Below are 24,790 nucleotides of genomic sequence, written 5' to 3'. Positions count from 1 at the left end.
AGATTCCTTAACTTTGTAGTTCTCATAGCCCCAACCTTACAAAACCCCAGAGTAAAGCAATCACCATGGTAAACCTTAAATGTACCAGCTGGCTACTAGGCATGCACTAGCACAACATTCCAAGCAGCATTCTAGTAACAGCAGCAATAGCAAATAAATAAATCCTCAATTTAATAAAAATCCATTACTTTACCTCCAGCTGCTCCATGTCATCTAACACATGCCTTCTTCCCCTATCACATCCTTCCTCATGTCTCCCAATCACCATGTCCACAGGCCTATACTGCCAGAAGATATTATAGAGGGCAGAGCTGTTCCCATCCTACAGAGGATTCCCTCAGCAGCTTTGGTAGAGCCAAGGTAAATATATGCATATGAAATGCTACAAAGGATCCTTCTGTTTAATTGGATTCAATCCCAGGTTTTCATTTGAGTTCAGTGAAACTGGAACAAATGCCAGGCCAGCTCTATCTGATCAAGCATGAGTTTTATATGGACAAGTGAAAAGGACCTCAAGCTGAGGGTTCGGGGTTTTTTTCTTAAAGCAGCTAATTTGCCAAAATAGTATGGAATAATCAGAGAAACTGGATCTAAATTAGTCCCCTGAATTTCAACAAAGAACATTTTCATGTCAACTATTAATTTTTCTATTTTATATACCTGTGGGGCATCCTGAGGCCTATAAAAGCATTTACAGTCATGGAAAGATGGTACAGGGAGAAGAAGAACTGCTCACTGCTGTTACCAGGTTTAAAAGCTTTGCTTATTCCAACAGCAGCATCATGCTCACCAAATGCACGTTTCCCAGTCTGCATAACTAAGCCAGCTCTGCTGCACTCAAGTTTCTATGCAATTGTTAACTTCATGGCCTATGAGACTAAGGAACCCCAAAAAAGTCTCTTCTCATCAACAGCTAAGAACATTTATAACAAAAACACTTCAGAAGACTTGAAGAGGGAGATTCCCCCACCTTAGGAAGCTCTGTTCTTTGTGTATGGTATGCCAAGGTGAGAATTAGTAGAGTGAGAGCACCTTGAATAGTAGAATTTCCTGGTTGAGCAGATTCTCTTTTGGGTAAAATCATTTTGCAGGATGAAAGAAGTGGTCAAAAAAACCTAAAGCCAAGACTGTAAGCACAGCTCAATCAGATACAGTCATACCTTGCCCCTGCCCATTCACCTGAAAGGAATGAGATTTTTTCTAGCTAAACCAGTCTCTTCTTCCCTATGACAGATTGACAATGCACATACAGGGGAAGGACAGATGTTAAACACTGATGGCTGATACAACACACAGGGGAAACCTTCTTCCCTGGGGAAACCTTTTCCCTTGACATCACCCAAGCTCATGGGAAGGAGAGTAATGGCCACAGTGAGCCCTTAGGCCAGGGCTAAGTCGTGTCTTTCCAAGTATACTTATTCTAGAGGGTGATCTGGCCCTTGGGAATGGAAGGTTGGCAGGACTCAATTCCTCTGCATGAGCCAAGGCCATGAGCTCACTCAGTGAATACAGCCAGTTCCAGCAGCAGGCCTGAGAACCCAGATCAAGCATTTTCTGTCCACACGGCTGGCTGCCAGTCCAGGGGGACTCAAAAGTAGTTGTGCTTGAAATCTCTCTCAAGGGGCTAATCTGCAGCAACCTGAGACCTGCCCAGGCCACATACGAGGGCATAAACAAGGGTCAGGTTTTTGTTCAGATGCAGGGCATGTGTAGGGTCTCCCTGTCAGCAAGCTCCAAAGCTGAGGCAGATGCCAGGCAAGTCTTGGGCCTGCAGTTAACTTCCAGTGGAGACACAGGGTGAGCAAACTCACATGAGCTTTTCTGAAAATGATGGTCAATGAACAGCAAACACCACAGACAATTCCAGATGAGTACATATCTAATGGTACAGGCAGTAATGATGATATATTTATGATAGCCGAGATATTTATGCATTGCACACAAGACCAAAGCACACAGAGAGTTCAGGAAATGTGTTGTGGAAAGTGAGGATGATGCCACAGGTGTTAAGTTTGAGGTGAAGGTCACAGCATTATGCCAAGGGAGGGATGAGTGGGTTAGCAGGGAAAGGCAATGGGCATGTGCACTGGTACAATGCTAGGTCTCAGAGTGCCAGACTGACTTGCAAACACGTGGTTGGCCCTGGGGCTTCATACAAGGTGCATAAGTGGGTCCAGCAGCACATAGCACAACTTTGGCCTGGGGTGTGCAGGAAGGGAAGCAGTGAAGGAAAGGAAACAGGCATGTGAACAGAGCTGGCACTGGCATGTGAACAGACATGATGAGAGACAAAAGCTGTATGAATTTCTTACCTCCCATAAATCCCAAGGTAAAGACTAAGCATGTCAAAGAGCAACAAAAATAAAACATGTTTATACATGATTATTTCAGCGAGTACAAACATTACAGACACTGATCAGACTGAAGCAGACATACACATTCAACAGAACTTATCTCTGCATGTTTTGAAAATATCTGTTGGTACATGAATTTATACATCTCTGGGAATAGAAGATCTTTAAGGTCCCTTCCAACCCCTTAACATTCTATGATTCTGAGGTGTCTTTGGATCAGCAGTAAAATACCTTAACCACTCTGCCATAGTGCCCACCCAACAGGAAATAAATCTGACCGTTTTGATACCTAGGTGGTTTTCACTATTTTTTGGTTACCAGTAGAAGTTATTTATTTTTTACTCTCTTTTAATGACTTCTGAAGCTACTAATAATTAGGCTAGAATACTAAATATGCCGTTGCTGAGCATTTTTGAAAAACCAACTTAGCATAATATTTGTTGCTTGCTGGAAGGATAACAATTCTATTTTAAGTCAAATTTATACTCATATCTTATGTCAGTAAAACAAATCATCTGAGTTCTAACTGATGATTCAGGAAAAAAAAAAGTAATTTTTTTTAAAAAAGGCTTATCCTGAAATGCAGCTTGTCCTGAAGGCAAGTAGACACAAAATGCCCATGTACCCACATAAAGTTCCAAAAAAAGATAGCTTTGCCATATTGGTGTGTATCCAATTATGATAATAACTAGTATTTTGCAGATACAGTATTTTAATTTAGGGGAATCAAATGCCTAATGTTTGATTGCTCTGACAAAAGTCTTATTCCTACAAAAATCTGTGCCATACAGACCTACTTAACATGATGATACTGGAGATGTGCTATAAACCCAATTATGTCAATTGCAAATTTTAGTAGCATCCACAGGCAAAAAATAACCACTTCACATATATAAAATGGAAAATCTCGGTGAGGACAACAACCATATTCAGGATGCACTGCAAAACCTCCAGTTGTGTAGACATAACATGAGGCACAGTTCACCTGCCTCTGACAGAGGACAGGACCAGGTACAGACCAGAACAGAATTAGACATCTTCCTTTTTGATACGACACTGTAACAGGCAGGAAGCTGCTTCTCAACTATGAATGCAGGCTGTGTCATACACAGAAAAAGAAGGGCTTCACATCACTTGAATATCCATTTACATCCTTATTCACCTTAAGTAACTGCAGATTATCAAAGTGTCTGTTAATTAAAAATCCATTTGAGAGCAATTTCTAGCAGGAGCACAGAGCTCAGGCTGAATTCCCATCCAGAGTAACAACTTTAATACATACAGCATACAGAGGATGCTGCTCTAGGGAGGGACGTACATTAAGTGGATCATCAGAGCAAAGCCCAAGCACCCCAACCAACACCAAGTGCCTGACTGTGGCCAGGCCAGCAGCCACCTGATTCTTCCTGGACTTTCACACCCAGCAGAGAAGACCAAGGTCCCCATCCTGGGCACCCACACCCAAGCCCAGCCACCCACAGCTCAGGTCCACGCTATTGTTCAGGTGGGTGCAAGTCAGTCCCGAAGGGAGAAGGAACGGCGAGATGAACCAACCTGGGAGGCGGGTGTGGGGGTCTTCCCCACAGTGGCATCTGGTTTAATGGGATCAAAATCCAGATCCAACAGGCTGGCTCCCTCCTGGAAGGGCCCAGGGGCATCAAACTTGGCAGCAGTGAGGGAGAGAAGTAGTATGAGCATTAGACACGCACGTGTGCATGGTGGAGGGAGGGCGTGTGATATCCCGGAGCTGAGGCTGCAAGCGCAGAAGAAATGGTGGCAGCGCAAACACTGGATGTGAGTCCTGACTGCCTGGTGCCCACAATCCCAGGCAGCTCTCATGGGGGCCCTGCAAACCAAATCTGAGCCTTTTCCACAGCACTCATTCATCTTCCCACCTGGCCAAATGAGCCTGACATGGTGTGAGCACCTGATCTGCTGTGGTCAAAGGGATCACAGCCACTGACAAGTAAAAGGGCTGCTCCTCTATCTGTATGTACTCCCCATAGCTCATCCAGCTGCCTTTACACTGACAGACCAACTTCTCCAGCTACATATAAAAGAGCTACCATCCATACAACCCATCTCAGGAACAAAAATCCAGGCAGAATACCACTGAAACTACTGGAAGGGAAGTCTGAGAGGCCTCAGAGCTAAGTCCCAAAGCTGTTAACTTGCTCATGCCTTCTGAGTCAGAAACACAAAATATGGCAGCTCACTCTAGCTAAGGGATTTTAATCCCCCCACAACTAAAAAATGCTGTTTCCAATAGTTTTCATTTCTAGGCATCCCATAAACTTACACATGTAAGTCTTCTAAAAAGCATACATTTGAGAAGCTTTGCTACTTTATTCAAAGTCATCAGAATAACTCCCTTTGAGTGAATAATGCTCTACCCTAGAGACAAGGATCCCACATTTGCTGATTACCATTAATAAGAAGTCTACAAAGGACAACTACAAAGGACACAAATTATTAGCATTTAAGACTGGACTATCACTTTGGTGGTATAGATTTAATCTAACCACAAGATATTGCTTTCCACTCAGCTTCAGAGGAAGCTGCTGTCTCTTGGAAGTCAGGAAGATTCGCCCCTGTTTCCTACAGCCTCCCAGCTCACTGGCCCAACTGCTTCAGCTACCTTTTCAATAACACAAAATTTGGCACGTTAGTCTCCACAGTTATATGAAAAATCCCACAATGGAAAAGCTTCTGGAAAGTAGCAAGTGACACCCTTTAAGGTAAGTCCTCTGAATACCACCGACATCACCATCATTTTTGCCCTTCTAATTTTCTCTTACCCCAATTTTCTTCTAGATTTTTCTCTGCCTTATGAATATGCCTTTTTTGAGATCCACAAGGATAAGGAACCAAGCTCTCCCATCTCACAATAATGAGCCCTGACCAGCATGCAAAAACCAACTATCATTCTAGTAATTCTAGTTTGTTCTTCCAGCACATCCAAGCCACCCATCAGAGAGGTTACAACCCCAACCTTTAGCTTTGTTTAGTAGTGAAACCTCAAAGGCTGCAGTCATGGAATAGTCTTACCTGTCATTCAAGACTTGAATGCAAGGGCTAACACTCCTTGCCTTTACCCAAATCTCCCACAAGACAGCTCATTGGAACTAAGACATCTGACAGGAACAGCCCTGGGCATCACATAGAGTGCCAGGGGCTGCTGGGCCCTTGAAGTGAAGATTGTTCTGGAAACCAGAGTCCTCCCTCAGAACTCCCATCTGGTCAAAAGTCACAGCAGATCCCATCCTGGCTCAGAGCACTGATCAGGTGCAGAAGAATATGACTAAGGGCTGGCATTCACATGGAAATACATGATAGAGAGCATGGGGCAGACAGAGCTGTCCATTACAATACAGGAGAAGGAAGCACAGATGATGATAAAGAGTTGCTCAGCTGCCTGCAGTCCCCGCCTTCCAGCAGTGATGTCAAATCATCTCTCCAACTCTGCAAGTTTTATCTATTGCCATGCCAAATCTAACATGGATCTCCTTCCCTCCCCACTTCATCTCTGCCCCTCAGCAGCTGGGTGGAAGGTGGCAAACCAGAGGCAATGGAGCAGCGTGACGCAAGGAGAAATGAGGGAATGAGTCACAGATGAGCACTGATAGAGACAGGATTTGTACTTTAACAAGCATTTAAGGAATATATATATACACATGTGTATATACAAATGTGTATATATATATTTAAGTAAAGTAGATGCAGGTATCTCATGATACAGCCAGAAATCTGGTCAGGCTCCTATATACATAAGGACTGCCATTCTCCCAGATCCAACAGAGAACTTCCCACCTGAGCAGCTTCTCCGGTAGTGACATAAATCAAAGGACTAGTGAAGAGGAAAACATATAATTTGCAAACTTTTTTCCTTCCTCAGGGCTTCAGAAGGTGCCACTTGACAATACTGACAGACTGTGTCAGCAGACTTAACTATAGGCACAGTCCTGCCCATCTAACTGCATCAACTACTCTTTGCAAAGAGAACTTTGGCAATTCCTTTTGGCCTTTCCTGTGCAGACCTGGGCTTTAAACCCAAAGCCATGGGTGAAGGCACAGAGGGCACAAAACTGTCTTCTCCAAGAACTGGCAGAGATGCCAAGGTCAGCAGTTAGGGATGTACATGAGCAGAAAAAACACATTTCATCCACACTCAGGATCAGTGGCTTTGGAGAAAGCATAGCCCACCACAGGATATGAAGAGAGTCATAATCCATGTGCACTGCTGCTGAACAAATGCAGCAATTACTTTATGGTACCTTGACCAGGTGCATTTCTCCTCTCTCTGTTTCTTCTATGAATGAAAGCTCTCAAAGGCCAACCTGTCACTGCCTTTCAGGTACTCTCCCCTTTAAGTCAGCTCCTAAGTAATCCTTTGCCTTCTGAGGTCCAATACTGAGCTTGCTTTCCTCCTTCACCTGACCAGGTTTCATGGCTTGACACCTCCAAAGAGAAGAATGGTCTGAAGGAAGAGTTGAGAGGCAGAGAAAAATTAGGCCGGGCATAGCAGCTAACCTGCGAAGGGGTTGTCACACTTATCTCGGGGACAAAATTGTCATCAAACAGACTGATGATGTTCTCCTGCTTGATCTCCTTGGAGGGGGTGACTTTTGGAGGCGGAGGCACCGGAGGCCCTTTCCTCAACTGCATGCAAGTGAGCACATGGCCACAGCACAGACGGCGACACCCAAAAAAACCAAAGACAGGAACCAGGTTAGTCACAAAAACTGAAGGTGAGGGAAATCACAACCACTGGCACAGAGCAGGGTCCAATCAACTCCATCTGAAGAGAGAGGGGAAGGGGTGAAGGGCTGAACTGAAACAAAACAAAAGATCAATAACCACACGCCTCCAGAGAAGGTTTGGCATCATTAGTTACACTTCAGCCACGGGCAAGTTTCCCTCTGCAGAGGAGAAGCGTAACACAATTAATATGCATTGACAGGACATGCATACATAATTTAAGCATGTGCAACCTTCAAAAGAACCACTGGGAAGGGAGCAGATCAATTACTGAGAACATGATCCAACAGAACAGGCCAGCACTGCCTCCCTTTGCCATACTTACCATACCTAAGGGAATGAGAGAAGAGAGGCCGTTTGCCCTACAATGGGCAGGTGGCATTGACAGGACAGAGTGATCTGCCCAGTTCAGGACAGACTGATCTGCCCAGTTCTGGCTCCCTGGTGCATTGGTTTTCAGTGTGCTGTAAGAAAGGTCTGCAGGAGCTTTTGATGGCATCTCAGCTTTAGGCAAGAACAACTCAAACTCCTGAGAAGCCATGACTGCTGTGAGCCCAACTCTGCTCTCAGTTTCACCAGTGAGCATTAATAGTAATGAAGTCACATCTCCCAAATGGAGATCCCAGTGAATACATAAAACCACCTCACTTTGTAACTCTAACCTATTCTTTCATCCCTCATCATGCTAATGATTCAGCCTGACACTGCATCCACAACCCCATGGAAGTTGTGGTCGTCACTGCCTAGATCAGCCCATCCATGTACTTTTCATATTTTGCTGTGCACAAGGCTTAATTATCATTTCTAGATCAAATCAGACTTTGAGGAGCTGCTGCTGTGTCGGAATAAATCAGCCATACAAGTTTCCAGCACTACAGCAATGTTCAGCAATGTCAATGCCTCCCATTTACAATGAAGTTTTCCAGCTACTTGATCTTCTTACTGCATCCAAGGCAGCAAGACCCAGAGACCTGACAATGTGCACCCAGTGTATCAGTGTCAAGCCCAGATCTGAAACACAGAAATCCATTACTCCTAGGCCTGTGTTCACACTCCTCCAGCACATAACTGAGTTCTACACAGCCTTTATTCAGATTTCTAAGGACATGCCCAGTTTTCTACTGGATTAACCTACTTGAGAGGGAGTGATTGTGTATGAAAACACACTTTTTTCCCCCTGAATAGCTAGCTAGGGGAAATAATGGAAGCAAGTGTGTTCACTTCCAACTTTTTGTTTGCACAAGGCGGTGTATCTGTATTCTCTGAGAACAACTCCTGACTGAAAACCCCCTGCCTGCCAGTTGCAAGATGGGACCAGGAGTTTCGGGGAAATGCTGTTCTCAGAACAGATCCACCCTCTTCAGAAATGGAAGGCTCCAATTACTAACTCTCAAGTCAAAAATATCACAACTCTTCTACTATTTATTCCTTTGATATGGATAGTCAGTCTCCTTCATTCCAATGCAGTAGTGTTTTGGAAATCACCACTTCCACGCTATTCCAGCATTACTTCCAACAGCAGTCTAAAACCACATTTCAAAGACAAGATGATTGCATATTGATGATGGGCTATACTCATAAATTCATCATGAACTAACAACAATTTTGTTGCCTAGAATAGAACAAATCCTTTAAAATCCTTCTGCTGACTTCAATCTCACAGAGCTTTATCTACCCAAATTCTGCACAGTTGCACTGATTTCAAAAGTCTCATTACAGAGTTTCAGTGGTGTAACTGAGAGCAGAAGTCTGACCTTTTAAGTTTCACAGATCCCCTGAAGTCCTGTGTCATCATCAAATTATTCTGTGGAGAGCTGAGAGCATTCACTTCTTCCAAAAGACAGAAATAAACTGGTTTTAAAAGTTAAATGACAGTAAAAGAGTTTGAGATTGTTTTGGGTTGTACAGGGAACAGTTCAAAATTTAGTTAGCATTTATTTGATCACTCCTGATCTTGTCTTTCTCTCCACAGCCTTTGCTCACACTCTGCATTGGTATTCCAGATGCAAAGAGGCCAGGGAATTGTTCTTGCTTGTTGCTTTGTGCTCCATCCTCCCAAAGAGGGTGAGGCCCCTCAGCCTCCCCTGGAGGACCACTGCACAAATCACTTACCCATAGGTCAAAAGTAAGAACACCTGTGAAAATTTCAGTGTTAAAGTCAGGCATTGTTAAAAGAGCAGACACTTGTGTTCCCAGCTGCCTGGCAAGCTGGCACACACTTGGTTTCTAGATTTTATCCACACAGACACCAGTCTCGGCTCTGAGTGTGAAACTCCTGCCTTTGCCTTCCCTGCCTCTGGAGCCAGCTCCATCTCTTAGCAGCTGCTGTGAATAGGGAGTGGAGCTCTTCTCTTCACGATGCCTGGGGGATGAATTAAATGCAGAATGGGAAAGAGCTGCCGGGCGGTGGCAGCATTGGCTGCAAATGTCATTTCAGTCCTGCCTGTGGCCCATCCCAGCCAGGGCTGTGCTGGAACATCTCCTGCTTGTTCCTCAAGGGGTGCCTCCGGCCCCATTCCTGCGGGCAGGCAGGCAGCAAGTGAAGCAGAAAGCATTTGCAGGCTGGCAAAAACAAGGGTTATGTGTGCTATTTAAAGGAAAGGGAAGAAACCAAACTCAGCAAGATGAGTCCATAGACAGGGTGAGTGAAGTCTGTTGTGGACAGCTTAATAAATCTCTATATGATTTCTCATTCCAAATTTTAGTCAAGTTCTGGAAATCTCTGGGGGAATAAGAAAAACAAAAAGAAACCTGCAACAGAAAGGCAGTTTTGGATATCCTATCTTCTCTCCCCCATACACACAGCCTACTCCAAAGGTCCTAACCCAGGTTGGTGGTGAAGCCAGAGGTAGGCTCTGCACTGCCGAGCCATTCAGAGACCCTGCAGAAGTCCTGAAAAGACACTGCCAGGCATCCACACATCTCACAGGGCTGGAAAAGAAATTTTGCCACATGCCCCCTTCCTGTCCCTCAATAATCCTAAAAATCAAATATGCAGTGGAGAGAACAATATAGTGAGAGGTTATCTAGAAACAGGAGGAAAATTACCCCATAGGCTTGGGTTTGGAATCACACTGCCATGCATGGGAACATCAAGGAAGTTCTGGGTTGCACCCATCTCTTCTCAGAGGCAGTGAGTTTTCTTACCAGTTCAGCCAGAACCCCTCTGAGCTTTAATTCTTCCTGGAAGATTTCTCCTAATGTCCCACTTACTGAGACACAAGGACTGGAACCCAATGTAAATTTGGTCTAGTTACTACTTTTCCCTACTAAGTTTTTCCCCACTCAGCAACAGAGGGACAAGAAGATGAAGTAAATGTTTTACCTTCCCAAAGTAGAATATATATGATACGATATGCTGAGTAGCTGTATCTACTGTTTTGAACATGCTGCTGGATATTTCCTATGTAAGGAAAGGCCTAATGAAGGCCACATGGAAGGTATCAGACTCCATACAATGGACTATCTTCTTCCTGGAACCCGCCTAATTTCTTCCTAGCATAAAAAAAAAATCCTTCTCTTTTTTTAGCATAATATTGTGTCTTGATAGTAAAGTGAAGCATCATCCAATGTACAGATGTTCTTCTTATAGTATTAAGCTTTTTTACTTTAACCTTTCTCAGCTACAGAAGTTCTTAAAAAGAAACTGGACCATTGAATTCCACTGGTTAATTCAAATGCAAAGAACAAACCTCCTTGCCTAGCTACAACTCCATCCTCCCTGGATCTTCTTGGCCATCCTATCAGAGAGCAAAAAGTATTACTGGCCTCTGCCCTGTGAAACCATTCAAAGACACTCAGTTCTTATAATAGAAAAATGGCAAATAAGCAACTTGCATTCTTAGGAACTTTCTCAGCAACCAGTGGAAGAGAACAACCATCATGTGATATTCTGTGTGCTCAGTTAGCAGGATGAGGTCTAAAAAAACAACTGATGGATGTCTTTAACCCACAGAGCTTGTGGCATCAGCAGAGACACGGTCAATGCCATGGGGACACTACCTGAGACGGTGACTTTGGGATGCCTGCCCCAGGTGCTTCCAAAGTGGACGGCTCCAGCTCATGGTTGGCAGTCTTGGTCTCAGGGCTGGTGATGGGAGATCCATCTGGTGGAGGCGAGGGGCTTTTATTTGCTTTCGCTGGGGTGCTGTCACTGAAGGAAGTGGAGAGAGAAAGGGGGAGACAGGGGGAGAGAGAGGGAAAGAAAAAGAGAGAAGTCTGAGCCAGGCCTAGGAGGAGCTGTGCTAACCAGCACAGATCAGTGGCCTCCATTATCTCTTTGCTTCACTGCCCAGATATGCAATGAAGACATTTGGAGCTCCTGAGAAGCATCTTTGCTGAGTCACTTGCAGTCCAACACACTGCAGCAGCATCACTTTGCAGCAGGCTACTCACTAAATGCCTACAGAACTTACACACTTGCCTCAAACACAGAAAAACAAAAACAAAACAACCAGGCATCCTTAATTTTGCCAGATTTTAATATAAGTACCTGACATTAAATTATAGTCTTTAATACTGGGGAAGCAGATGGGGAAAGGAGTTCAGTGCTGCTCATTTAGTTTTAAATGCCACAGATTGGAATTTTTCTGTCTGGTAGTCTATGGACCTCTGTATGGGTTATGACTAATAAATTCACAACACCTGAACTAAGGCTGCAATCACAGAATATCTTATTCCTTGATGTGGTATGAACTGACTAAGCTAGTAGAGAGGCAAAGTTGCCAGAGGTTTCACAGATCACTCCAGACAGCAAAGGAACAGTGAGGTTCTGGCTACTAATAGAGATTTCTCTATTATGAAAGGTCTCCCTAGTTGGTCTCTATTCCAAGACTGCTTCTGACACACAGTCAAGAAGGATTCTTCAGGAAATTAAGATGCAAGAAGCATATGCCAGTGGCATTTGTTGGTTCACAGCTTGGACAGATTTGGGCAGATTTTTCAAAGGCATGGCAAGAGGCACATGCCTTTCCCTACAGGCGTGCCCTGGCTGGGTGTCAAGTCTCTGCTTCAAAACACAGTCATGAGAGATTTAGCAAAAAGTTGGTTACCAGAGAATTTCAACAGGAAAAATTCACTGCTGGGGGATATTTTAGCAGAAGTGATTACAGTTTGGCAAAACCATACGCAGATGAAAATATAATATCATAGCATATTGCAAAAGGGCTGTGCAACCTCATCTACAGGGAGTGATATTTGACTCCACTAAAAGTCACAGTTCCTGTGAAATTCAAGGCCTTAAGAGAAGCTGAAAGAAACAGACCCTCTCCTACAACTTGAGACACTAAATCCTGGCATAGAGCCAGAACTAAAGCAAGGCAGATCTGATTCTGCAGGGAGATCAAGTAATTTATTACTTTGCTCTGTCCTGAGAGAGCCCAGAGCCTCAGACATGTACATCCACTCACACCTGGATGCCTGAGTTGTGGTGGTCACTGGCCAACATGCATGATGGCCTCATTCCTAAACATTTGTTTGCAAGTGGGGGATAGCAAGAGGAAGAAGGGATAGCAAGGCATTTCAACAAACCTCCTCTTACAAGCAAGCATCTCACCCTGCTCAGCATTCCAGCTTTCAAGCTCCCCATCCCATTCCTTCTTCATTCACTTTGCCCTCACCCATCCCCCCAACTTTCTCCCCCCATATCCACACCCCACACACACATATTCCCACAAAGCACTTTTCCTCAGGTCCACATGCAGGTTGGACACTTCTGATGACACTGATGCCAAGAGCACACCAACATGATGCAACAAACCCAATGACATTCTCTGCCAGCAGCTCTCAACCAGGGGCACACACACCAAGGGAGAAAGAGGGACATGAAGAAGGAAAAGGAAGGAGGAGAGACTACAGAACATGGATGCCAACCCCTGCAGCTCTTAAGTCTGATTGAACAGTGTCCTTCCTCAGAAGTTCCCAGAAATCACCTCAATACCCGGGGTCTGTAAAGAATTCTGAAAAAAATTACGAAGTTGTGCTACAGATTAAAACTAGTAATGGTTGGAGGGTGAAAGTAAAGTTCTGGTCTAAACAGGAGTCACCAGGAAACATCAGAGAACATCCTCTAATGATAAATTTGGGGGGAAAAAAAGTACATGTTACCTCCCTCAGAGTAAATGGGGGACAGCGATCTGCATCTAGAGTGCCAGGACTTCCCAAATGCCCCAACTACACTGGGAATACTGGGACTACTGGCTGTCAGCTGGCCTACCAAGACAAGGGTAGACTTTTCCTTCTAGGGACTTGAAAAGGCCAGTTCTCCCACTGCGAAAGGAGTTCAGGCTTATTTTTTAAAGGCCATGGAACAGTTTTGTTGTGACTTATTTCCAGTGCCTGGCAGTGACTTAATTTGGAGATATATTGGTAAAAGGCTCCCATGTGAGTCAGCCCCTGTAGGATGAGGGGAAGAATTGGGCTGTGAGGGCCCAACACTAAAGCCTTCATTAAGTCACTACTATTTACAGCTTGTTTGATGTGTTGGCCAGGCCCCCTAGGAAAATGCCAGTGCTAATTTTGGCTGAGCCTTTTTCAGCCCCCTGAGCGGCACCTTCATTCCTGCACTTGTTGCTTTGTAACTTGGCTGAATTTAGCCAGCGCAACCAGCATCAAGTGAGATGGTCACCAGGATCCTCTGTCCTTCACATGTCCCCAGGGAGCACACACTGCCCACACAGAGCAGAGTCTTGTCTCCAGCTAACTGTTTGCTCCAGGAAACACAGGAAAAAGCAAGAGTGCAGGGACTCTACCTACTGACCAAACGTGAGCACCAGAGTAAAAGCAAGCCAAAACCACAAGGTCACTGCTCTTTTTCCTTCCCATGAGCAAATGGGAAGTGATGCCAATTCCAGGAATATCAGGCAACGAAAGGAAAGGGGTGTCAACTTTCTTCTGCAAACAGAAAGCTGGAAAGAGAGCTGGGTCTAATACAGCTGAAGGGAAAGTCAAAATCACCCAGCCTCTTTTTAGTGCTGCTGAGCTCCCAGACACTCCAAGGTGCTGCCTCATTTGTTCTGGAAGGGCAGAGTAACATCTGCAGATGAGTTTCCCTCGCACTTGTAACAATTCTACATCAGAGGATAAAACCTACTTTCCAATATGGTAAAAACAGATCAGTCATGTCCTGCCAAGTTCTCAAGTTAAAAAAGAAAAAAAGGTTGGCATCTCAGTTAAGGCTCACACTGGGCCTTTTAGCCAAAGGTAATTAAATTTTTACCTCTAGAGCATACTGGAGAATTATTTGGAAGCAAAAAAAAAAAAAAAAATAAAGGAGTGGGTGGGAGAAAGAAGGAAAAAAGAACCTACATACCTAAACATATGGTGGCACAAATGTACATTCTTGCTGCAGATCAAGTACTGACTGAGTTCCAAATCCTCCTTCTCTGCACTAGGGATTGCACATTTCTCTGTGACCCCAGCAGCTGCTCTGACAGCACAAACCCCCAGCAGAGCCCAGGTCAGGCACCTTTATGGCCAGGTCAGTTGGACTTTACCAAGGCAGAGCAGGAGCCCATGGTGAGCAGAACTCATCATGGGGAGATTTACTAGCTCTCCTTCTGCTGCATAATCCATCCACTCTCAGTGATTGGAAATATTAGACTTCCTGCCTGGTACAGATACAACAGAGACAGACCTCCAGAGAAGTGTTCCAGTGAATCCTCCTTTTCCTATAGTAGAAAACCTCAGAATAGTAACAGCACAATCTATTGCTTTACTACTTGCATTTGAAGATATAATTATCTAAGTTTGCCCATCAGCTTCCTTGTGAAATTACCACTCTTCACTCTCCAACTTCCCACTTTACAAAGTATGCACAGCAGACACAAAGAGAATGGCTGCATGACTTGCCCTAGTCAGTGGGGAACCAGATCAGGAAAAACAAGGATCCCAATCCATCAGCACTTTCTTTTATTGCTGGCAGGACACCATCTTGGTGATTATATTTTTTTTTTTTCTCCCTGTAAGGATCCCATGGAGGAAGTACCAACACAAAAAAGAAAAACAAAAACCAGAGGAATTTTCCATGCCATTATGCAGCAGTTCCCACTTTGCTCCAGAGCATGTTCTTGTCAGGGTCCTTGACCTATGGTAACTCCAGGCATTGTAGCAATCCAGATAATCAATGCCATCACTCTTCTAAAGGCAAGATGCAGACATTAGTCTTTATACAAGCCAAGAGGCTTCTTATTCCTCCAGTCCTGCACAAAATTTTAAATGGACGGAGCAAGACAGTGAGGATCCTCAAGAACAGAGCAAGTAAGGAGCAAAGCTGGAAGTATCCTTCTCCCACCTCATCATTCTCCCAATTGCAACGGGTAGATAGGGTAGGACTTCTGAGTGTGAAAGACCTGCCTACTGGTCCTCCCTGGCTAGGCTGGGGATGAGAATGCAGCATTTCAGACCTGTTCAAAAGGACAAGCCCACTAGGTAAAACTAGAAGCTGTTAAACACCAAAATCGATTATATTCCATGGAAAACCCAGCACTGCATTTTCCATCACACAAAAACAACTGGACAGACAATGCCTGAGTTTTCACACTACCTTCTTAGATAGGAAAAGAAGCAAGGATTCAAACCAGGCACACAAGCAAGTTAATGGGATTATCCAGACACAGAGAGATCCCAGCAGGACCCAGCAGGCCACAAACACATCTTATCATGCACAGGACCCCTCTCCCACCACAGGGTTAACACGTGCCAGGCTGTTAGAGTCCAGCAACAGCCTCTCCAGTTTTAGGAACTAAATGAAACACGTATCGAAATGCTGCTCTCCATACCGGTACCTGCTCATCTTTTTCCTCAGCCTGGCGAACAGTTTAGTTTTCTTTCTGTTGAGGATGGCACGCAAATCATTTCAGTTACAGGATGGCACAGTCAAACCAGGGAGGAAAAGTTAAGCTTCCAAGTACCCATTTAGCGGGTGCCACAAAACTCGCTGTAATTAAGATGACAGGATCTCCCCTCTCTCTCTCTCACACACACACACAAGTACACACATACACACTTCCCTTCATTACTAGAAAGCTATGGCCTGGTTTGGAGAAAGCAGAAAGATATGTCAAAGATATACATCTATATCTATACATATAAGCAAACTACAACTTTCCCCGCACTTTGGAATATGGGGCCAGGGTGCAAATGGAGAAGAAGAAAAAGGAAACTGTACAGACCACCAGAGTACTGTAAATGTCCTTTTACAGCTCCTCACTGTCCCCCGTGAATATTGCTGCAAAAGAAATAAGCTCCCCATTCTTCTTTTCTTATGTAGTCTGTGCAGTCTTATACATGGAGCCTACTCAGCAGCTTTCCTGCTATGTCTTTTTCCAGTTTGCCCAATCAAACCAGGATAATCTCACAGAACTCCTCGGTCTTCTAGGCATCTGAGCCCTGAACGTTCCTAACTCTTTCAGAAGCAAATCCCAAACATAGGTCTGAGGTTCCCAGAAATGCACCAGCTGTTCTGTGCTACTGTGCTACACTGCCCGCTCCAGATCCATCAGCCACAGCAGTATTTCTGTAGGGCCTCACATGAATGCCACAGTGATGTGCACAGATAACTGCCTCTCTTCTCACACCTCCTCATTCATTTCCTGCCATTGTATCCATCTCCAGTCCCCTTCCCAGTAGAAAAGGGTTAGGGAAGCATCTGCTCCTACTGCAGACCACAATGAGCTGTCAGATGAGTGAGGGCTATTTCCTCCAACACACTCTCACCCCAGCCCTGCACCACAATGAGAGGCCAGATGTGCAGCAGACACAGAAGTGCCTCACAGCATTTCCTGGTCACTGCAGAGCTACCCTGGCAAATCTTTGCTATATCCTCCTACAACACCCTGCTCCAGTGTGCTCAGGAGGAAGAGATTCACTCTGGGGCAGGTCTGGCTCCTCAGCTGAGATGCAGAGAGCAGGTGATGAAACAGCAGCAATCAGACTGCTGCCCACAGAGGGACCCTGTGCATGCACTCAGCTTTGGGTTTTAGGGTCATGTGGTCTCCTAGCCAGCCAAAGGGCACAGAACTGCAGCTGAGACACCCACTACAGCCCCAGAGCAAGCCAGCAGGCTGGGGGGAGAGGGGGGCAGAAATTGTACAGAGAGGGGGCAGGAATTGTAAAAACAGGTAATTTGTTCATTGAAAGCTCTTTAAGGCCAGAAACTTTGCCACAAAAGCAAGGAACATCTCTGGGCCAGGTTGCCATTACTGCCTACAATTGGTTACTCAAGGAATAGAGAAAGGAGGAAAAAGAAGCTGGGCAAAGCAATAGTACAGCCTTCATCTGTCCTGTTACCTCATCATCCTCCTCCAGGGACCCTGGAGGATGCTGCTAAGAGAGACAACACAGCCCATGGCAGCAAGAGGATGGGCACCACAACCTCCTCACAAGGTTTCAGTCTGGTTGGGTTGTGATGATCAACAGACACCACATGGTAATTTGGGAAGGAGACATTGTTTTCACAAGTGGCATTCCAACTGGCATCACTGACATCTGCTGTCAGCAATCCAGAATTCAGGGGCCAAAATTCAACTCAAACCTCCTCTTTCTTTAGAGTTGGCAACCACCACACTGGAAGAATTGCTGGGAGAAGACATGCAAGTCATCTATGCATGACTGCAACAGGTTAAACTGGGAGGAGACACAAGGGAGCACAGAGGTCTCAACAGCTGATCTATCCCTTCTAAACCAATGCACTCAGACCACAGCCTGCCTTTACTTCATGCTGACTTCACCACCTCCCTCCATCAACACAGCAGTTGAGGCCCTGGGCTGTGCTCCTGCTCACCCAGCACATGGGATTAGCAGCAGCTGGAAGCCAGAGCCCAACACTATTTCATCACTCGTGCACTTGGATGGGAGCCAGTCAGCCCAATCCAGAGCCCAACCCCTCCCTCCCTTCTCAGTGCTAGGGAATGTGCAGAGTTGCACTTAAACATGCAGGACAGGACCCAGCTGAGGAAAGAAAACTGAAGGCCCAGAGGACACTGACTCCTTGCACACACACGGATTGGAAGTGCTCTGAGTTCAGGAGGCCTCGTATGAGTGATGCTGCAACTACTTCCACAGCACAGGAAGGAGAAACACTGCAGCTGGGTACACAGGATGGGCATAAGGCTCTGGCAAAATGGAGATTCCAAGTCTGGAGGGCCAAAGAAGGGGCTGGGGAAATGGGTTCTTGGTGCTCAAGCTGACAAGCTGCAGGTACATGGAAGCTTTTGAAGGAAAGAACAGGACAGGTGCTGGGCAACTGGACCCAGAAGGAAGGGCAGCTCAGTAGCTGGAATTAGACTTTAAAAGCAGAGCTGAGAGTCAGTTGCCTAAATATCAGGACCTAGTGAATGTTCAGGCCTCCAGATGCTATCCTAGAAAGGTAAGAGGTATTGGATTGCACCATGCAGTGCCAAGTGCAATCTTGGGCTTGGCTCTAGGAAGTCTCAGGAGGGCATTGGCAGGTGGGCAAATCACTTGCAACTGACAGCTTGGAGGTTTCAACACCCCTGGGTAGGTAGAGAGATCCCTGTCCCACCTCCCCTGCTGAGGGAAAGACACTACCCATAGTTACTGACCTGGGCTGTGCTTTAACAGGGAAGGCATTGCCTGAGTACTGCTTGTCTAGACCCAGCAGGACATCGTGAAGATTTTGGTTCAACTGCAAAATATAAAAACAAAAGACAGAATTAGAATGAGAAAGGAGCTCAGATACCAGAAGAGAGCCTGGGCTGGCCTGCACAGACTGACCAAACACAAGCTTGTGGCAGGACATGCACAGTTCCTCAGCTATCCCAAGAGAGGACAGCCCTAAATCTGTTTCCATTCTCTGTGGGCTGTGCAGTGCTACAGCACTTGAGCTGTCAAAGAGCTGCTGGCATTTCTGGGAATGCTCTGTCTTCCTTAGAGATCATCCTCTTTGCTTCCCTATCACCTGGGCCCACCAGTGAGCTGCCAGATACCACTGCACAGAAGCAGGTGGATTGTTTGCCTAAGATCTGTGTGCTACAGCTGGAGCTACACATTTGTAGCTGGAGCTACAAATACTCAGGATTTGTAGCCAAAAGCTGTTTTTCAGCATGGGACATGGCCATTTTCACTGTGGAGCCAAAGGCCTTCAGGTGAACAACCCTCAACTTCACCAGCTGCCTGGGCCATCTAGGCCTGGGCAGAACCTGGATGTCTTTGCAGAAATGCACTCTTAGGGGTTAAACTCTCCCTGGCACTGAAGGCTGCAGCAGTGACTCCAGACACTCCTATTCTGGAACAGCCAATCCATGAATGAGACAAGATGTTGGATTTATCACTGGCAGGAGGAGGGATCCCATGAAATCAAGGTTGGAGGCATTGAGCAGGCAACACCAGCAATTAATTGGATGCTGTAGCAGTAATAAGAAACAGATGGTTCTTATGGAACCAAAGCAAAAGCCCTGTCCTCATACAAAATTCCTCAAGAAAGAAAAAATCCTGACAAGAAAAATCATACAAGAAGAGAATTCCTGTCTAACAAGCATCTTTCCCATGTTTTGTTGAATGTGAGTTAGCAGCAACAAACCAGTAATTATAACAATCCTCCCTATTCTTAACACTTAGTTCATCCCTCAGTGGAGAAGAGCAGGCTATTAACTGGAAAAGACCCCATAAAATGTCAGCAGGGCTCAAAATTGATGTGTTACACCAAGGCAGAGGGCCCCTGACTGCTGGGAATTGAAGGACTATAATGTTTCCTGTTGCTTAGTGGCTGTTTTGTTGTCAGGATGACATTAGGGAGCACAGGGAATATAAGGGTTTTCCATCTGGGCTCTCACTCCCGCCTCAATATTAGTGCAACATTTACATTTTCAAGTAGCATAGAGACCTAAGGAATTCAGGATTTCTCTAGCTCTTCACTGAAAGAACAAGAACAAATCTGTAAATGACACTGGCAATGGGGGACTTTCCCACAGACTCTGGTCTTGAGGTCTCCTGTGGGTGCTGCCAACCCTGCTTTCTGTTGTGATTCTCAACTCAAGGCACACTGGGGGCTCATACAAGGCCCATACTAAGTACTTAATGCCTTCTTTTGGGTCACAGGGCAGGAAAGGAGCCAAAGCAGACAGGTACTCTGGGGGAAAGCCTTTCTGAGGGACTGGAGTGAGGCATGTCTCAGTCTTCAGTCAACTTGCAGACTCCCTGCTGGCTTTAGCCCCACACCTGGGTACAGTGAGGGTACACAGCAACTGGCTGCCAGGCAGCAGAGGGGGAGGAAAACACACCAGGCTTTGCCTGGCCAGGTCATAGGTTACAGATCCATAATGAAGATGAACTAAAAATGGCAGCAAGAGATAGGTCTGGCTTCCCTTTCCTCTGTGGATCTGGAAATGAGTGCTGTCAAGTGACATGAACTCCCCAATGCTGCCCATAGCCCTGTGGTCTCTTCCCTGTGCTCCATCCCTTTACATTACTGTGTCAGACTGCCTTTGTCCCAGGTGGCTCAGAAAAATACTAAGGGTTTGTATTATGCTCCAACATGGGGCCATTTTCTCCAGCTGTTTTTTTAGCTAGAGGTTTTGGAGGTTTTTTTGTTTGGTTAGTTTGTTTTTTCTTTGTTTTTGTTTGAGTTTGTTTGCTGGATCTTGGGTTTTGTTTTTCTTTCATTAACAGTGAAGAGACAGTAAGTAGGATAAGCTGTTGGCTGCCTTACCTTGCTCATTTCTTTATGGAAGTTCTCCTCTAGGCCAGCTATACTCTGGAATGTGTTGACATAGAAACCAACACGACTGCCAAATGAAAAACAAGAGAGAAAAACTTAATGGACACAATGCTCTCTCAAAATCTTTCAGTCCTGCCCTTTCTGCTACCTCCTACCCACCATTCCCATGCAAAATCAATTCTGTCAGATATGGTACATGTGAGAAGAGAGGGTAGCAGGGAAATGGAGCAATGGAGCAATGGAGCAAAGGTCAGGCACAGGACAAACACGTCCAGGGGAAAGAAGAGACTGAGTAGGATCTCAATTTATGCTGGCTAAAGGGAGAGGGAGGTATAGGGTGGGGAGGAAAAAAGGAAATAAAAAATACAAAAGAAGGTTAAAAAAAATAAAGCACCAGCAGTAGTAAGATGGAAAGAAAAAAAGGATGGAGGCTGTGATGCAGACAGTGCTGGCAGAGCTGGGAGAATTAGCAGGGGACAGATATTAATTCATCCAGAAGTCCCTTAGCACCAGGGAATCAAAAACAGCATGAACTGTTTGCTTCAGGGGCAGAAAGAGTAAGAAAGCAAAGGATAGCACAGAGAGCAACAGGGAAGCAGAAGGATCAGCTGGAAAGCAGGAGCCTGTGAAAAACCTGTGGGGCCTTAAAATGCCAGCAGCTGCCTGTCACCAGCCTGCCAGCTGCCAACAGAGAGTGCTCCACCAGCACCCAGCCAAAGGAGCAACAGCAGGAGGGAGAGGAGAGGCTGTCCCAGGCCAGCAGCACCAGGGAACCACCCAGATGCCTCTGTCCCTCCCAGCTCCTTCCCCAGCCAGGCCTGCAGGCTGCTGTGAGCAAGGAGTCCTGGCCCAGCCTGGTGGAAAGGGGAGTGAAGGCACACATCAGCACTTGGCTTTCCCACCCTGCTGCTGCCCACTTTCTCAATCCTCACAGAGCAGCACTGTCAGCCTGGACAAGACCACTGCATTTACAAATAAGAAACTGGGACACTGCTAGGAAGATTTTGCCAGTTTTTCACTGTGTCATCCCCATAAACCAGCTTCTGCTGCCCTGCAGTTCATCCCCCAAGCTAAATGTTGGTCTTTGCTTCACCTCCCTTCTCATCACCACAATCTCTGGTATGGCAAACACATGCTCTCTCAGGTCTTTCAAGAAAGTGGAGCAGAGTTGGTAGGGTGCAATATAAAGACTATTCTGTGCAAATCTCTAATAACTCAGTGCAAAACAACCACTAAATGAACTATTTAGCGCAATACAACAGTAGGGCAAAGAGATTAAACAGACAAAGCAGAGAAATACAGTTTCTCTTTGTGGTAAAATCATGTTTTTGAGGAAAATTATGAAGTAAAGCACAAGAGTGAACCTGTGGCTGGAGGGAATCCTAGGACAGACAGAGACAATCCAGGAAAAAAAAAAAAAAAAAGAGCAGACACCCAGTCTAGGCTAAGAAGAATTATGATCCAAGAGCTTGGATATTCATTTCCTTCCAACTAGCCCTTGGGAAAACTTCCAGCACTCACCTATTCCATAGTGAAGGCAGTTCCTCCTGCAGATCAACATTCATCTCTTCAAACACCTTCTGAGCCTTTACCAACTCTTCTTCAGCCTTAGCAACAGAGAAGGGAGATTGTCAGCTCCAGCACAGCCAAGCACCCTGCAGGGCTGGAGCAGCTTGACTCTTTTCACTTCTTTGGGAGACCAGGCAAAATTCTGGCATGAGGTAACCACCATCCCAAATGAGTTTCCCAGGAACCAGGGCTGCACCATAGGGGACCCTTTAGGTTGAATGTGTTCCTTTCAGGTTCTCTCAATGGATTTCCCCATTTATACACTCAGCAAGTAATTCAAATAACTACTAATTTGTTTCAAGTTCTTTAAATTTCCCTGACTTCAAAAACTGAAAGGGAGTTCAGCCTCCAGCTTGGATACAGATAAAGGTAATAGGGGCCTCTGTCCTTTGCCAAATCTCAGAAAGAGTTGAAATCCATCCCAAATGGCTTTAGAGAAGAATCTTCCCTCTTGGGGACTCTGCTGAGGTAAGGGCATGCCAAAGCCCTGTCTCCTTGAGGAAGGTAGGAGGTCTGCATCCTTGGCTGATACAACTCTTCCACAAAGCTGACTGGAGAAGCAAGGAAGGGTATGCAAAGCATGAGTTGTGCCAGAGGGAGGCCAGGCTGCAGGGCTTCAGCAGCACATCCCGCTTTCTGTGGTCTCACACAAGTGCAACCCCTGGCTGGCTGTCAGCCCCAACTCCAGCAGGGAACTCCTTCTCCCAGATGAGAGTTTAAATTTGATCTGAATCATTGGACCCAGACACTGATAGATCCCAACACTGATGGACAATTCTGTCAGGGTTCAGCAACAAAAGGGATGCTCCTGGTTTCTGTTGCTGACAGCAGACACCAGCAACAAGCACATGCCCTTTCCTACATCTGGCCTAGGTCACCTCTTTCTCTTTTCAGTGCCTTGACCTAAAGTTTTCTAATTAAAATGTTTCTGTCCTGTAATCTATAGCAGCACAGCATTCTGCCATGCAGTGGGATGTAGAATGGAAAAAACCCCTGCATGAGCAATTTGGAAGGTCAGTGCCTATATATGTGACAACTGCAGGAATTTCACAACACCACAGGCCTCTGCAAAGAGCCCACAAGTTATGGAAGCTGGATCTCCCTACCAGCCTGCAGTCAGATTCCTACACCTTCTGTGAAATCAAATTTTATCTTCTTTGTGTCAGCTTAATTAAAGAAATCCAGCTTACTGCTCCTTAGTGACACTTATATACAACAACAGGAATGATGGGAGAAAGGGCTTAAAAATATTTTGCAGTTCTGAATCCTGTTCCTCACAGGAATCACTCTCCATTTTATAGAGTAGGATCCTTTCACTCTCCACTTCTCTCCTGACTCAAGAGCAAACCACAGGAGCTCCTACTTTCCAGCTAGCTTCACCTGTCAAAGGGTTGCTCATTGCTGCCAGAGGCAAGGCTAAGGCTCTGTACTCAAGACCAGGGGGAAAATATTCCCCTGTAAAAAGACACATCTGGGAGGTATTCAGAAATTAAGACCTGGTGAGGAACAGGCAAGGGGAGAAGGGGTCATGATGCTTCCACCCAGAAACCCCTGTTTCGCTGCTACACTCACTGAAAAACTCAACATTTCAAGAGGGTTTGCACAAAACAAACAAAGAGTCTTTTAACAGAGACACAGTTTATGCTGAATGAGAGACAATGATCACAAAGACTCATTCTACCTTAAAACACCTTTATGAATGAATGCTACTATGCAACCATTTTAAAGGGAGTAAAAAAATAAAAAAACCAACAAGTCCACCCTTTGGCTTTATCTTATTCTAACTTCCAAACTATACTGGAACCAGAATCAACCCAGGAGATGATGTGACATCATTGAATGCTGTTAGTTTTTCAGATGTGGTGAATATCATTAACATTCTTTCCCTCTCCCATTTACTTGTTTATAAGGTCAAAACCTAGAAAGCAAGGTGTGAATATTGTGACATCCCAAGGCAAAGGCAAAGCCAGGAACAGGCAACGTTCACTCTAAAGCAGTTGTAGGAATCAGGGATCCATCCAGCAGGGCCTATGGCTCAGCTAGTGCTCTCATCCTCAGCTAGAGCATTGAAATAATTCTTCAGTCCTTAGTCTGCCCAGGGATCTTCTCACCAGTGGGATTTATTTTGCTTGGAAGCTGAAATCCTGGCACTTGATAGCCCTGACTGCTTCCAGCCGGAGCCAAAGCCAGACATCAGCCCAGTCACAAGCCCTTCTAGAGAAAAAATAGGAAACAGGATCTCAGAAAATCTTTCTCTCCTCTCCCTGCCTGAAAGGGGGAAGGTTTGGGCAGGAAATGGACAACAAATACTTTCCTGACCTTCCACCGAGCCAAAGCTCAGAGTGCCAAAGCACAACCAGTTGAGTTGTGACAGGGGGACAATTTTTCCACACTGTTTCTGCTACTACCACCCATCCCAGCCCTCCTTAGTGTC

The 24,790-nt window shown here is 45.5% G+C and overlaps 1 protein-coding gene across 9 annotated transcripts in view; it reads right to left on the bottom strand.

Moving 5' to 3' along the window:
- BIN1 (bridging integrator 1) overlaps positions 1-24,790 on the bottom strand; it is a 90,563-nt gene that overhangs the window by 12,124 nt on the left and 53,649 nt on the right. For 2 of the 9 annotated variants that reach the window (XM_071435214.1, XM_071435211.1), the window contains 8 exons: positions 22,309-22,394; positions 20,779-20,854; positions 18,674-18,756; positions 15,896-15,940; positions 11,115-11,265; positions 6,885-7,013; positions 3,909-4,016; positions 2,313-2,336 (listed from right to left, as the gene is read on the bottom strand). In XM_071435214.1, coding sequence (XP_071291315.1) covers positions 2,313-2,336; positions 3,909-4,016; positions 6,885-7,013; positions 11,115-11,265; positions 15,896-15,940; positions 18,674-18,756; positions 20,779-20,854; positions 22,309-22,394 — 702 coding nt within the window. The remainder of the gene's footprint in view (positions 1-2,312; positions 2,337-3,908; positions 4,017-6,884; positions 7,014-11,114; positions 11,266-15,895; positions 15,941-18,673; positions 18,757-20,778; positions 20,855-22,308; positions 22,395-24,790) is intronic. The other 7 variants (XM_071435216.1, XM_071435213.1, XM_071435218.1 and 4 more) reach the window with 4 other exon arrangements.

Source organism: Agelaius tricolor, unplaced genomic scaffold (genome assembly GCF_023055355.1).
Source record: "Agelaius tricolor isolate 1412-34295 unplaced genomic scaffold, bAgeTri1.0.p SCAF_10, whole genome shotgun sequence".
NCBI classification, from domain to species: Eukaryota; Metazoa; Chordata; class Aves; order Passeriformes; family Icteridae; genus Agelaius; species Agelaius tricolor.
The sequence above is the reverse complement of the archived record's forward strand: the minus strand, read 5'-3'. Positions and strand labels throughout refer to the sequence as shown.